The sequence below is a fragment of the Pteronotus mesoamericanus genome, unplaced genomic scaffold (genome assembly GCF_021234165.1).
Source record: "Pteronotus mesoamericanus isolate MK-2021 breed Mesoamerican mustached bat unplaced genomic scaffold, CSHL_Meso_final scaffold_85, whole genome shotgun sequence".
Lineage (NCBI taxonomy): Eukaryota > Metazoa > Chordata > Mammalia > Chiroptera > Mormoopidae > Pteronotus > Pteronotus mesoamericanus.
In genome coordinates, this window is record NW_026555329.1 from 42,246,974 (window position 1) to 42,263,844 (window position 16,871).

A 16,871-nucleotide genomic window follows, 5' to 3' on the forward strand; every position below is an offset into this window, starting at 1 on the left:
CAATTTGGCACATAAAGAAAACTGCACCCAAATATACTTTTATAATACAGCTATATTTTACAACTTGGGTTTTACATACATAAAAAAAATTTGTAAACATTGTATTTGTGTTTTACCTCCTATTAATTGGTGGGTTTTAATCAATTTTAATATGGTTAAAGCATGAAATGAATTTCTAGGAATAGAACCACAATGTATAGCATAGTACCTAGTGAAAATTAAGATATTTATTTACAATGGTTCAACATGTAACCACTAGGACACAAAATTGCAGGTTGCTTGTGGAGTAATGAGTGAGAAAAGTTTGTATATAGAAGGCTGCCTAAAATCAAGCATCTGACCATTTGGCAGAAATATCATCCTGGAGATCCACTGGACAGCAGATCAGGAGGCACAACTTTTGTCAAATTCCTTTTGACCTTAAGAACCCTAGTTCCAACCTGACCAGAAGATAAACAAACACATAAGGAAGTACCTCTACATTTCCATGCTTAGCGGTCACAGTGTTTCAATGGGCCATCTGAAGTCTAAGAAGACCCAACTAGTACAAAAAGCTGCTCTATTAAATCCTCTTCCAACAAGGATGTAAAATGGGATTTGCTGTTGCAAATCACCACTGGAAACTTACAGAAGCTAGTTGATGCTACCACCTCTGTCCTTCAGGGGAAATTTGCCACAAGCCTTCAGCCCTGATGTGCGAGATGCTTTTCCTCATTTCATTCACACAGGTCCTTTCCTCATTTGCTGAGTGCCATTTTCCAGCTTACAAAGCAACCTGCCCTGTGGCCAGGCCCCCTTGTTCTATCCCACCATAACACCAAACAGCTGACTATCTCGTTTCTAAAAATGAACTCTGCTGCAAACAGCACTGCAACAATTTAATAATTTGTCGAAGTAGTGGAACCAGTTATTATGAAGTGTATTTCAAAGTTCAAAGGTAAAGGTTGTAGGAAGTTCAAATTTACCCACTGACAAAGAGAGTTGAGTAATTAAAAAATAAATCCAGACAAGATCTGCTTGGTAGACTTATTTCTAAAACAGAAACCTCATTACTATGCTCATGTATTAGAATTCTTGCTATACAAGGAGGTTACACTTAAAAAAAATCCATTGGTTCACATATTTGAAAGCTCTTTCCAAAGGCACTTATAAGAGATGTGCTTTTTCCTTTCCTTTTTTTTTTTCCCCCAACATAGAAACAAAACAGAATTTAGAATAAGTTTTTATATGCTCATGTGTCAGACGGGAGTCCATAAATCTAGCTATAGTATTCAACTACTAAGGAGTTACCTTGAAAACCTAAAATAAAAGTTTATGCCAGAGAGAACTATAGCCTCTTCTTCCTACTCCCTGGTGGATATAAGGAGTTACCTCTAAAGGCCTAAGAAGGTGAAAACTTTAAAGGAAATGTCAATGTATGTATCAAACCACAGTTAGTTTTTTTTCTCTTACATCACTGTTTCACAGGGCTATTCTGAAATGTATATTCTAATTATTTTTTAAAATGCTTTTAAAAAATCAAAATTTTTAATAAAATCAAAGCAGGTAAAATGTTAAGTTAGATACCTCTTTCAAATAGTCTTTTGAAGTAACAGCACAAATATCTCATTGTGAGACTTCTATTTTTCCTATTTCACTTTTCTACTCCCCATGTAACTTTCACCAATGTTTATAGGAGTTGATATGTAATTCCAAGATTCATCTGGCTGTCAGTCTAGGGAAGATCAGCGTTCTTAAGGGTTAGGAATGCCTTTGTTCCCCATTACACCTTCATCTGGCTAGTCTTTACTCCAATTTTTTTTGAAGATTAAATTATTTCTTAAAGGTAGAAGGTCATAAGCTTTCAGTTACATGATATTTATCTTTACTTCCTTTTCTTTCCATGATCTGCCATCTGCCCTAAACAGAGAGGTCTTAATATCTACAATATATAATTTTTGCAAGATTATCACCATTTGCTAAATGTTGGACTCTTCAAATTTGTTCAGCTAGTTTATGACACTAGACGAAAAGTGCAGTTGGAATGAGCAGTGTTGTGACTGGCCCAAAGTAAATCTTTGCTTTTTTCATTTTTCAAAGGTCTAAAATATCATAACTTGGTTATGTAAAAAAAAAAAAATTAAAAACAATTCTTCTTAAAAATGTGCTAACAGTTCAAGATGAAAGAATCATTTTACAATAGTACCCCTTTCTTAATTAAAAACCCTTTTCTTAGATTTAAAAATCAGAGATACATTCCTTAATGAAATTAGAAATCAATTTTCTAAAATATCTCCAACTAAATAAATCTGTTTTAAAACAAACAAAACATACTAATGCCAATACCATATAGCTTGAGTAATCTTTAAAAATGTGTGCATATATAGGAGGAAGAACTTTCTCTGGAGATTTCTGCAAACCACACAAGTGGTGCACATTTTGGAAATCTCTGGTTAATTAACTGTATACAAAGAGGTCACTATAGTTTCTTGAATATACACTACTTTTTACAACTAAATACATATTTACATAATAAACTTTAATGAACCCAAAGAAATCAGTCAATAGTTTGTATGTTTCAAGTTTCTGAACAAAGGACACATTTATGTACCAATGTGTCTTAATCCCCTAAAATAAGTAGAAATTATGGCTTTTTAAAGGGAAAGAACTCAAAATCAAAATGCCTGAAGAGAAGTGTATTTGTTCATCAACACATAAGTAATTATAGCAAAATTAATGGCTCTGAAACCTGTAAGGGGTACCGGTACAAGAATAGATATAAAAATCATTAGAACTGAAATTTCAGAAATTTATGGTTAACTGATTTTTGACAAAGGGGCCAAGACAATTGTGAAAAGAGTCTTTTCAACAAATGGTCCTAAGACAACTGGACATCCATATGGAAAAGGTTGAATTTGAACCCCTTCCTTACACTGTACAAAAAATTTAATTCAAAGTAGATTCTAGAGCTAATACTTATAAAACTTAGAAGAAAACACGAGCGTAAGTCTTTATGACCTTGGATTAGGCAATGACTTCTTAAATATAACACCAAAACTACAAGTGTCAAAAGAAAAAAAAATTAAATGGGACTTCATCAAAATTAAAATCTTTTGTACTTCAAGTATCACATCAATAAAGTGAAAAGACAACTCACATATTGGGAGAAAATATTTGCAAGTCATATGTAGATAAGGAACATGTATCCAGAATATATAAAGAAAATATACAACTGTATAATAAAAAGACAAATAGCTCAATCAAAAAATGGGCAAAAATTTCAAATTGACATTTAAAAAAAAAAGATATGCAAATGGCCAATACGTATATGAAAAGGTGCTCAACATTATTGGCCATTAGGAAAAGGGAAAGCAAAACAATGATGTATCATTTCACACTCAACAGGTGGCTGTAATCAAAGACAGATAAAACTAAGTGTTAGTGATGACGTCGAGGATTAACTCTCACACATTGCTAGTGAGAATGTAAAATGGTGTGGTCACTTTCGAAAACAGTTTGACAACTCCTCAAAGTGTTCGGCATAGAGTTACCACACAATACAATAATTCCACACCCAAGAAGAATGAAAAAACGTAGCCACATAAAAAGTTGTACATGAACGTTCACAGCACCATTATTCCCAATACTCAAAAGGGGACAACAACCCAAATGCACCTCAAATGATAAATGACCAAATAAAATATGATATATCCATACAATGAAATATGATTTGGCCATAAAAAGGAACGAAGTACTGAAACATGCTACCAAAATGGACGTACCTAGAAAATGAATGAAAAAAGTCAGACAAGAAGGCCAAGCACTATATGAGTCCACTTACACAAAATATCCATATCCAAAATAAGCAAATTTATATAGAAATGAAGTAGACTAGTGGTTGGCTAGAGCTGAGAAGGACAAGAAAGGGGACAGGGAATAATGTTAATGGGTACAAGTTTCTTTATTAGATGATGAAAATGCTCTAACATTACATTATGGTGATGACTGAACAACTCTAAAATACTAAAAACCACTGAACTCTACACTTTAAACTGGTAAACTTTATCATACGCAAATTATATATCAACAAAGCTTAAAAATTTAAAAAAGGTGACTTAATATATGATTTTTTACTTCAAAATATCACACATACTTTTATCATGACCAATACACTAAGTCCTTTATACAATATACTGAACCCATAGTGTGTGTTTTTTCTTTAAATTATTTTAATAAGAAATTCTACCTTAATAATATCATTTTTTAAGTTTTCACCAGATGACCTGAACTGTTTTTATTTTATATACACTTAATTAAATATTTTTTTGTGCTTGGAAAGAAATGTCTACAGGTGCATTTCTGGAGAACTGAGTAAGGAAAAGGAGATACGAGCACACTCTCTCATAGACACTGAACATAATAAAACTTGTCAAGTAGTCAATGATAACCAAAGAGATGAACCAAAAGGCATTATCTTCTTGCTTGTTTCAGCATTCAGTGAATTTTACTTATTTTACTGCTTGCTTATCAGAATGCATAACTTAGTATAAACTTCAACTCCGTTCCATATTATGTCACCTGCACTTGGATGATGGTCTTCTCTGTTGTTTACACAATGTTCACTTACCTACTCAATGAGCCCTCACCCAAACAGCTACATTCACACTGCCCTTCCTACAGATGTCTACAAAAGGTATCACATGCTAAGTAGGAGAATGAAGACTATGTTATTGGCACAGTTAACCCAGTTATTGGCTGACAAGACATTCATGCAGCAAAACTGTGGCAACCTTGATGAGACTACAGATATTCTTCACAGGATAAAAGCAATCATTAAACTCCACTCATAAGCAGATTATTAAGAATACAAACCAACACTAATAAGCAGATTATTAAAAATACAAACCTACACAGAAAAATCTCACCTTCAGAGTTTGAATGTTACCCCTTGGACATTACTACTCATAATATCTCTAATATGTTCTTTCATTTCAGAAATAGGGCACAACTGTAAAATCTCTAACTTCTGAAACTGGAAACTGGAACTCAAAACTGTATCCCACACTAGGGAAATACTTAAAACACAATGACTTAGAATTATTTAAATTATCAATATTTTATGAAGGTCATTATTAAAAAGACAGCGGACATCTTCGAGTCAGATTCTCCAGCCTCAGCCAGGCCTTCAGGTAACTGCAGCCCCAACCAAAATGTGGACTGAAACCTCATGAAGGATCCTGAGCCAGAACCATGCAAGGCAAACCATGTTTTAATTTTTGAATTTTGTACTTTTGTGAAATAATAAAAGTGTATTATTTTAAGCCACTTAAAAAACCAAAACAGTGGCTCAGCATTCTTTATCCCTACTGAGTTTTAAACTAAAAAATGCATTATTTTTAGTACAGCTAAGTGAATTTATTCTAGAGATCACATAACATGTCCTACTTGAAAAGAGTTCAGTAAAAAATACTTTAACAAGAGAAATTGTAAAGCTACCCTTTCCTGAAGTCAACAAAAGCAAGTACGGTAGTTATTTTTTTTTTTTTTCAGGAGTAGATCTACTACACATTTAAGCTAGAGAATGCTCGATTAAATTTGCAGTTCCCACTGATTAATCCCATAGACATTTTTAAATGAGGCTAATGAGTCTTAAGCTTAAAGATAACAGAGGGCTGAGGGGTGGGAAGAAAGAAACTGGCTAGTTCTCAACCAGCCATCAGAGTTGGTGCAATCGTGGCTCAGGCTGTGAAATGGAATCAGGATCTATAGGACCTATCACTCACCCAGGACAATGAACTAAAACCAGTGCCTGAAAAATGCTGGGTAAGGTAATGACCAGTATGCTTTACTGCCTTATTGAAAGAGCACACTGACTCTGCTCCCTTAAAGCAAATCGGTAATTAAGACAACCTTTGAATTATTTTACAAGGACAGTACTGTGCATGTGCCACCCCAGTCATCAAGGTAAACCTGAAACCAAAACTCTTCAGTCTATGGAACTCTAGTCTAGCAACAGAAGTATGGCCACCAGAGTCCTTTAGGAAGCGAGAAGCCCTTTCAATAAAGATGATACGGTGCCTAGATGAAATACGACAAATTTAGAACTGACCGATCAATTTCTTTGTTTTTTCTTGCCCATCAACCCCAAACCATAATTGGCAAAGTTTCAAAACCCTCTAATCAAAACTTCCTCCTCAGCACTACCACCTGCCACCCTATTCTCCCTTACCCTTAAAATTTGTCCAGACCCCAGATTGGGGAAACAAATTTGAGTGGTGCCTCCTGTCTCCTGAGGGTCAACTCTGCAATAAAAAACCTCTGACTATGACAAAGCCAATGTCATAGTTTTGGCTCCTATGTGCGTTGGGCAGCTGGCCATTGCTTGGTAACACTATCATTCTGCAAAGCAGCAGAACAAGGGAAAAACAGATAACTATTAGAAATCATTCAAAACCACCTGATATCTGAGCATCAAAGTAGCCATTCCATAGCTATAGAGTGCCACAGAAATAACCACACTACTCTAAACTGAATATGAAATAATATTCAGAGTTCCAGCACAATAGTAGCATTTTGTTATAAAAATGGCTTTAGCCCTGGCCGGTGTGGCTCAGTTGGTTGGGTGCCACCCCACAACCAATAGCTCTTTCTTTCTCACACGGATGTGTCTCTTTTTCTCCCTCCCTTCCCTTCTCTAAAATCAATAAGCATGTCCTTGGGTAAAGATTAAAAAAAAGACTGATTTCAAATTTATCACTGGCTCATAAAAATAGAAAAAAGCAACAACCTTCTATATATAGAAATACTATTTTACAATATATTATATCTATAACAAACATGTAAATCCACTAAAGGATTATTTTACTCTCTTAAAAATTGCACTAAGATAATAAAATATACCAGGAACATATCAGTAAAAATAGCCAGAATTGTCTTAAAACTTTATGAAGGCCTGCAAGAGATTTTCTACAAAGGGGGAAAAAAAAAGCCCACTATTTGAATTGCTCTTTTGTTATTTGTAAATGCTACTTTTTTTGTGGGAGGAACAATATTTTAGTGTTAGATGTAGTCCGAGTAACAAACAACCTGTCCCTTTTTCCTTGCCCTGAAGCTACTCCAAAGGAATGTCAGTGAGAAACACTGGGGCCACAACTCCCCCAAGAGATGATGGTCTTGGGGTTACATTGTTATTTCTCAAAATATCTCCTAATGAAGATTCAAACATTAAAAAATATTAAGAATAAATTAAAGAGCAAACCCACCCCCCCTCAAAGACTGCACACGATGGCAAACAGTGTTTACCTTCTTCCCTCCGGTCACAAACTGCTTGCAACTGGATTTCACAAAATGCGGATGCACAGCGATGATCTACAAGGAAACAAAGACCCGATACTAGTTTAGGAATCCTGGTTAAGGCACAGTATAAAAAATCTTTATACATTATAGGCATCATGATGTAAAAATTATCCGTTTATGATGGTAGGAAGTAATCTATTCAGGTAATATCTGCAACAACTGAGGATGTCTGAGTTTTGTTTTTGTGTGAAAAGATTTCTGCTATGAAGCCAGGTCAAAGTTAAAAGATGAGAGTGAACTAATTCTAGTTTTGGCTGAGGACTCTGAGTAGGCACTCCCTCCTTATAGACTGCAATGTAGGCCAATCAAGGCAGGAAGATGTCACAGATGTTTGCAACTGAATACACATAGAAGGATCCCAGAGAAAGAACCCATTTAGCTCATTCTTTGTCCAGGATGCCTTCTAATGATTGAAGGCACCAAGTGGAACAGGTAGGGCAATGCTGCCTCATGGACACTGGGGTCAGGTTGGACCCAAGAGTTATGGAGCTAACCATTCAGGACCTTCCTTTTTCACCCCTAGCCTCAGTTCCTAGCCCCGATTAGCATTCACTTTCCACCTAGCCAGTCTCTTCCCAACCCCTTACACAGGTTTCTCCCCAAGCTGCTCCACCCCTCGTCACTTCCAGCTTCATCTGCCAGTGGCTTTCTGAAGGTCCAGTGACACAGCTCAGTGCTTGACTGTTTGAGGGGCCCCCCTTCTGTTGCTGTGAGCCTGCATATGCTCTGCCTCCATATCTTTTTATCCCCAAACCCACGTAATCACCAATACATTTTGTTTTTTCCTAACTTAACATATAGCATATTTCCAGGCATTAAAAAAATCCATACAATTATACTTTTGTAACTTCAAATGAATAAATTTTATGTTCGTATTAATTTCCATTTTCCAAAGAAATAAATTCCTCTTCCTACACTGTCACTTTAGGGCTTGTGGCATGACTCCTCATTTCTCTACCCATTCCTCCCTCCCAGGGTAGCCCTTCTTCCCTTCAACGCTTTTCTAATCCACCCTAGATACCAATTAAATCATTTATTCATTGTTGTTACATATTCTTCTAACCTCTCATAAGAGTCCTTTTAGCATTATAATATGTTATTCTTGCTATCATTATTGCTCTTTCTAAAAAAATTTTTTTTTCACTTATTGATTTGGGGGGGAGAGAAAGAAAAAGAGAGAAACATCAGTTTTGATGTTCCACTTATTTATGCATTCATTCATTGCTTCTTGTATGTGCCCTGACCAGAGATTAAACCCACAACCTTGGCATAGCAGGACAATGCTTTAACCACTGAGGTACCCAAACAGGGTTCACTATTGTTCTTTTTACTGAAATCCTGTAATGTCCTGCCTAGAGTACTGCATTAGCTTTCTAAATTGTCTCTTGTTCCCAGCCACTTCCCTCCTTAAATCACCCTCTATTCTGACAGATTTGACTTTTTCAAGCACTATCTGATCCTATCTCCCCTTTACCTGTCGATCCATGAATGTTAGAATAAACAAGTGAAAACAATAAATGACCTCTTCCTTTCACAACTGCAATAATCACTTTAACTAACATAACTGTTACCTAAAACTTCTTCCTGCCTTGTGGCTATCGGGCCCCCAATCTATACTATATATAGTTGCCATATTAATTTCCCTTTTGCTTAGTTCAGTTTACATCATTTATTTTCTCTTAAACACTCAGTAATTTCTCCTTATCTATCAAGTAGAGTCCAGCATGTTAGCCTAAATATAAAGCCAGCCCCATCTGCCTGTAGAGCAATTCTGCCAAGTCAGTATTTTATGCACCATCTAAACTAGACTACTTGCCATGTCATGAACACAATTTGAACTTTCTAGCCTCTTCATTTCTAATAGAGTGTTCTTCCACATGGAAAAGCCAACTTCTCCATCTGCCCTGTTCATTTACTAAAGCCCAAACATCACTCCATCTAAAGCTATCACTAACAAGAACAGCTAAAAGAAACTTCTCTCAGCTTTGGACTCTTTAATATTGTTTTACCAACCTGAGTCATTAATCACAGGGGGTGGGGGGGGGAGAGAGAGAGAGAGAGAGTGTGTGTGTGTGTGTGTGTGTGTACACCATCGCACTCACTACAAGAACATTCCTAAGGATAAACTTGAGATCACAATCGCATCACATACATCCTGTGCTCCTTTAAAGCATCAAATAGTATCTAGTATATCGTGTTTAACAGATGCGTACTGACAAAATTAATGAAAGTTGGTAGTACTCAAAGTATTAAAATTCTTATGGCCTTCTCTGAGATACCCTTAGGAAAATTAAAACTTACTGAATACTTACTTTAATGGGACAGTCAAAAGTCTCATGAAATTCTTCTCCAGAATACAGTCCAAACACTTGTACCTAAAAGGTAAACAGATTCTGTCATTTCACCATGAGAGAAACAAAGGAGTCTGCTGAATCAGTGAGAACACACTTTCAAAAAAACAAAGTAAAACATTTAATAATCTAGGGCTCATGTGATCTCTATCACGTTGTGATCTCTAAACAATTGTAACAGGGTGAGAGCACTCCTTTGCAGTTAAGCTTTTTAAAGTCTCTCATGGATAGAGTTCTTTTACTCACTACACATTTTTTTTTTAATTAAATGATGCCAACTTTTAAAAATAAAACATATATGAATAGGTTATTAGTACTCTTTCATGAACTTCCCATATGATATTCCTAAAGGAATTTTTTTTCCTTCCCTTAAAGTAAAAAGGAGCTTCTTTTTTTAGTCATATAAAGACTAGGTGAACTGCACTTCATTTACAATCTTATGCTGAATATATTAAGAGTGTACGAATGTATGATTTAAGTTTCTACTTATCAGTGCCTTCCTTAAGGTTTTTCAGGCTCCTTTATTCATACTTTATCTATTTTCTCAGTTGTTTACTTAAAAAATAAATAACACATATTATAAGGGATACAAATTATAAATTTACAGCTTCACAAACTTTATGACATGAACACACCACTGCAACTACCACCCAGACCAAGAAAGAGAAGCCAAGAAGCTCCTTCGTGTCCCTTCCCAGTCACAGACTAACTGGTTCTCTGAAACTGATCACCGTAGGTAAGATGTGGCGGTGTTTATATTTTATATAAATGAAACCATAAGCTATTTTAGTGGCCTCTTTTGCTTATCATTTTCTTTATAAGATTAACCCATACTGTTATATATAGCAGTAGCTGATTTTTTTCACTGCTGTGTAGTATTTCGATGTAAGAAATGTATGTATCATCCGTCTTCCATCAATCACCTGGGTTGTTTCCAGATAGGGGCTATTACGGTACTGACACAATGAACGCTCTTCACGAATCTTTTGGTGCACTTATAAACACATTTATATAACCAGGAATGAAACTGTTGAGTCAGAAGTTATGCATCTGTTCACATTTAACAAACAGCGAAACTATTTTACAAAATGATTTTGATCAATTTACACTCTCACTAGCAGAGCCTACGAATTCTAGAAGACCTCAAACACTTGGAACTATTAGGGCCACTTAGAACTATTTCCCAACACCTGTGATGTATTTACTGTTTTTCTAGTCTCTAGAAAAGTGATACTATTCTTCTTTAAATTCTGTTAAGAATTCACTAGCGATGCCATCTGAATCTAACGGATTCTTGGTGAATCATTTTTAATTACAAATTCAATTCCTTAAATAGATATAAAACCATTCTAAGTTTGGATTTCTTTTTGCTTTAATCTTGGTAAAATGTGAGTGGTTCATTGTTGCAAGTTCAAAAAGGAAAATTCACTCACGTTTTAATTTTTGGAGACAAATCTACTACTCACTAAAAGCTAAAATCTATAGGACTCTGCATTCATTTTGTGGCTACTGATTTTAACCCTTGTGTCAAGTATGTTATTTGGGTTCCATGAACCCAATGTAACACAGAAGGAATTTGATTTACCCTGAAGTAGTCTGTTAGAATGTATTCTTAACATGACAATACATGTGTGCCCACCATCACCTTGCTTCTCATTGTTTAGAAGGTTATCAAATCACTACTTTTATATAAATGTATAAGCATAAGAGGCAATAGACGTCTTATAAAATGCTGATTAAGAAGTAGGAAAGGGCCCATCACAAGCCCATGAAGAGCCAGGAAAGAGACTGGTTAGTTTGAAGGAAAGCTTCCCCCTTCTCAAACCCAAGATAATGTAATCAAAGCTTAACAAAGAGCCAAGGTCCATTCATTCATGTATGATCTCTCTCCATAGCAGTTGCCTGGGTCCAAATGTGGCAGCACAGCACTGGCCAAAGCAGAGCCAGCAGCAGAGGCTGAGCTAGTTCGAGGGTGACAGATACCCAGCTGGACTACATAAGCTTTGGCATGGGCTGAACTGAACTACGGAAGCTTCTAATGACTTGCTGATGCGAAAATTATGGCTCCGTCTCTGGGCCTTGGCCCCTCTTCTGGGCCCGGTAAGGACAGGTGTGGGTCTGAGGCCCCAGAAGCTGGACTTTTTCCACTGAGAGATGGAACTCAACCACCTGGTCCTGGTACAACATGGGGCATCTGGGGACAGCCCATGGTTTTCACTTCAATAAATTATGCCACAATATCCCTCCTCCTATGTGTGTATCCCCAAAATGCTTTTCCTGTGCTACCACTAAAGAATCATGTTTCCACTGGAAAAAAAAAGAGGTAGGAAAGAAAACCATTGCATTCAGAGTTTTACTTTACCCAAGTGAAGTTTAACCTAATCAATCCCCCAAATCCAAAAAACTGGGTAAAAGTACTATATCATCTGAATCTTTAAATAGAGCAAATCAGTAAGTGGTCAACTGGTCAACTTATTGAAATTACCTCAGTTGAAATTCATGCCAAACTAGGAAGTTTAAACTCTTCCAACACAAGCTATTTCCCTTCTGTACAATAATGTGATAACATGTTCCTTGTATTACCTTGTATTACTACCACTAACATATCTCTAAATGCTTCCACATGCTTTACTTCTTAAACCTGCCTGCATTGCACAGTTACTAATGGCTAGACCCCACCCTAGACAAATTAAACTTCCTGGTGGGGTGAGAAACTGTATTTTCAGAGGTCTGTGACTGACAGGATGTAGCCAGCACTGAAAATCTTGCTCTACCTCATTTGGTCCTGATAGCAACACTGCTAGGTGTGAGAGCGAACACCACTATGCCTGTTCAACAGAGGGTTGTGCAGAAAAATAAATGACTTTGTCTAAGGTCATCAAAAGCAAGAAAGATTTTTCAAGTCCTATATTTCTATATACTGTTATCATGTAAGATAGCCTAAAACTTGCAAATAAGAAATGTATCTTTCTATAAAAGTGTAAGAAAAGTAAAATAGGAAAAAAAAATTACAAAATAGCAAATATTTGCCAAACTGAAGACAAATATTACACTTTGAATTACACAACTCTGTCACAGAGGTCGAAAAATGAAGCATATTATTAATTCAAAAAGATAAACTTCTTTTAGTCTATAACAAGGAAAAAGTGATTTTAAGAATGAAAATTAAGCTATGCTCATTGCAGGGAAAAGTACTTGAGATGTAAACAAATGATGCATAAGCCTGTTGAAAGGGACTGAGGCATCAGTAAATGAGAAGGTAATTATTAGGATTGTGAATCTAATAGTAAAAAGTAAATTATAAATTACAAGGGATAAATGTCCCTTTAAAAATTATGAATCCAAATTGAAAAGACAGCAAATCAAAAAAGTTCTTAGCAAACAGACTGACACACATCACTACTCATGAGAACTGTCCAGAAGCAAAAATTCTACTGGCACAGCCGGAGAAGGGCCAGAGCAGTGCTCCCTCAAGGCGGCAAAGCAAGACTATAACTCTTAGGTCAGTCTCCACTACTATGTTAAACTAAGTAACATTTTTCTTAATTGTCCTTATCTTCTCCTTCAAGATAAAAAACCAAAACAAAACAATATAACTTCACAAGACAGATCTCAGACACTTAATCAGTACAAGAGGGTGATTTGTAAAACCTTCAGTGTTTTGGTTTATTTCACTTATGCGACAGCCCAAACTAGCTGGTCACAGTTATATTACTAAAACTAATAAAATCCAAAATAATTCTCATTCATTTCCTCTCTCTCCTTCTTATTTATTTGGTCATTTTTTCAATGAATATCATACTCATCTGTGAAAAGATTCAATTGAATGATAGCCTAGAGAGCTTTTAGGAAGACTTCATCTAAGAATCATATAAAAGTTAAAATAGAGCAGATTCTTTTGGAAATGGTATCCCCTATAGCATCCCTAAAGATCTCTTCCAAGTTGTTGCCAAAATACCTAATGAAGTAAAATAGAAAATTCAGAAAAATTGACCTTATAGTCACACCACTGCAAAGTCCTAGAGGATTTCTCACTAACTACAAAACCATAAGGACATATGATAAGGGCCACAGAAGGCATGTGATATGGATTTTACAGCCTGAAATAAAGAAGAGCTACTCTCATGAAACGATAAGGAAGGTATGTATCCTTCTCCACTTTAGCACAGATTTCTATGTATTTGCCAACCACAGAACTGGGTGGCAAATCATCTGACACAGAGGGACAGACAACCCTGCCAACTGGTACTACCCTTGTAAGAGTCTCTGTCAAACCCCAGCTTCCCAATAACAACAAGTCAATAATTAGAACAGGGATGAACATATAAACTGTTATTATACTGAGGGAGCTGGCTGAGGGAGGTAACAGAGGGGAAATTGCTGGTTTTCATATTCTCCACCCATGATGAGCATCAGAGAACAGGGATAGATGATAACAGAGGCTCCCACTTCACTCTGGGGCAGCTGCCTTCATGGACTACCTTTGGTTAGAGGAAATTGAGCTCATTAACAGGGCCCCTGTGTGGAGCCAAGAAGTAATTCTACAACACCCAAAATGATACCATGCATGGCCAAGAGCAGTCAGGCATGAATCTCTTTGCTAACTGAAATTTAGAAAGGGCTCTTCTTGTTTTGAAATGAATAAACAACCAACAAAAACACACATAAGCCCTATAAAAAGAATACTGCAGAACAAAATTCCAACTACTTTGAGTGAGAAAAACCATGCTTTTAAAAATGTTTTAATAGTAACCAGAAAAGAAAGAAAAACTAGAAAACTCTTTGGCAACTTGAATAAGAAGAAAGACCTTCATGAATCTGGCACAGAAAGACAGAATGATGTCACTGATGATGAGGATAATGACAAGGATGAAAATAGCTAATAATTACGATGTGTTTCTTTTGCTCCAGGTACTTTCCCAAACAATTTACATATATTAACTAATTTATTCCTCCTGATAATCAATGAGGTAGGTACTATCATTATCTCCATTTTATAGAGCTGGAAACAGACTGAGGTGCAGAGAGATATGGATAACTTAGTTGGCATCACACAGCTAAAACATAGTGATAGGTAATTTCATTCTTAACCATTAGACCATACTGCCTGACATTCTAAGACATATAAGAAGTTGTACTTTAAAAAATTAAATATCTATCAGGCTAATATGAAAATAGAGCTGGGAGAGAATGGTTTTGGGAACATTAAAAATGCAAAATGGAATAAAACTCTACTCCACAAAGTTAAATTGACACTGGAGGAAAAGCAAATCAGCAAAGGGAACAAACAAGTAGGAGAACTCTCCCTGACTACAAAGAGATGAGAAGATAAAAATAACAAGAAAGCAAAGCACATATGTGGTGGGGGGGTGGGAGGTGTATGCCACACAATATGACCAGTTTTCTTACAACCTGTATATTTTAGGAAAGAGGGGAAGGGTGACTAGCTTACTCATTCACCCTCTTATCTTGTGAAGTTTAGATACAATAATGTAGGCAGGGGAGAGGCCAGACTTCAATGGGTTAAGAAATGAATGGTTAGCAATAAAAATGGTTAATCTAGGCTGAGAGTTCACCATACACCTGGCACCTTGAGACGTTCCCATGCAGGACTCCCACTGTGCCCGCTGCCCAGCTGAGGAAGCAGAGGTTCTGGGACGGTAAACTTTATGCCCAACGTGGTACGGGAGAGTGGGAATGCCACAGAGGCAGGTGGAATACAGAGCTCTGCTCTTAGCCTCCACACAACACTGCCTCCAGCGTAAGTGTTATTGAGTTTCTTTGAAGAAATGAAAATAAATGGAACTGAAGCAATAATCAAAATCAGAGCTGAAGTAAACTTTCCTGAAATGAAAACAATACTTCAGAATATGGATCAAAAGAACTTACTGTGTTCCAAACAAAATTAATGAAAGCAGACCCAAACAAGACATAATTTAGCAAACTGCATTACAAGGGCTGTTTATTGTTGTCGTTGTTGCTACTGTTATTAGCCTGAGCTCCAAGGCAGGACAAGAAAAAAATTAAAAAGGTTTTGTGGAAGAACAAAAGTAGACAGGCCTCAGACAAGTCTACAAAAATGAAGGTCAGACAAAAGGGAACAACATGTTGAAAATTTTGAGAGAAAAATTATTCAATCCAGAACTCTATATTAAATTGATTGTAGTATATGTATTAAGGTTCTATTTATACATATAAGAGATTAAATAATAATTCTTGTATGTACTTATCGGAAAGTTACCTAAAAATGTATGCCAGGAAACTGAAACCACACACACACATACACATACAATATATGTGTGAATGTATCTAAAAATTTAGAACTCAAGCACAGCGAAGCCATGGAATAAAGACAGAAATGAGCATCAGCTGAATAAACAGACTGCTAGATTTATGACTTTAAATACAAATATCAAAGGTTATCTTTGAAACAGAACATAATTATTATCTAGAAGTCCTAATACACTAAAGAAAGAAAAAGCATAGTCCTTTAAAGATGTGTTCACCTAGATATTTACAGTCTGTCTGTGTAATGATCTTTGTTTTTATCATCACTAACCACTTTACCAGGTCACTCTATACCAGCTACTCAATTTTCACAATACTGACTAACTCTTGGTAAAGGCTAGTTTACCTAAAAATATGCACGGAAATACTTATTTTCAATTCTACTTTTACTAATAAAATATATAACAACATCATTTTAAAAATGTATCAGGATCTACACCAAAATACAGCAGTTATAAATTTGACTAAAATTGAAAAACAGAGGTGTTTGTCAGGAAGTGCCACAAGACATCTGAGGGTCATCTCATTATTCACCAAAAATAGTAGTTAAAATACCCACTTTGCCATATCAAATAATACTTCAACATTTAAAGCTCTGAAAATTTATAGATGAATTATCTTAGTAAAAAATTTCTTTCAATTAAAAAATGAATATTTTCTTCCAATAAATTAGTTCATTAAATTAAATTAGTAACAGCCCAGAAGGAATTCCTCATTGTTAAGAAAACAAAGATTATCTTTCTTACAAGTATATAAATACAAGAATGTTTAAATAATTTGGATAGTTCTTCCCAATTTCTGCACATATCAAATGCTCTCACAATCTCTCTTTGACAGTCTGGTTCATCGCAGAATTTTAGAAGGTACTGTAAAACCTGTCAGTGCGTTTGAAAAGCA

General features: G+C 35.8%; 1 protein-coding gene across 3 annotated transcripts in view; it reads right to left on the reverse strand.

Moving 5' to 3' along the window:
* The window catches only part of VPS41 (VPS41 subunit of HOPS complex), a 208,942-nt gene that overhangs the window by 114,059 nt on the left and 78,012 nt on the right, over nucleotides 1–16,871 (reverse strand). For all 3 annotated transcript variants that reach the window (XM_054564168.1, XM_054564169.1, XM_054564170.1), the window contains 2 exons: nucleotides 9,648–9,710; nucleotides 7,282–7,347 (listed from right to left, as the gene is read on the reverse strand). In XM_054564168.1, the coding sequence (XP_054420143.1) occupies nucleotides 7,282–7,347; nucleotides 9,648–9,710 (129 nt within the window). The remainder of the gene's footprint in view (nucleotides 1–7,281; nucleotides 7,348–9,647; nucleotides 9,711–16,871) is intronic.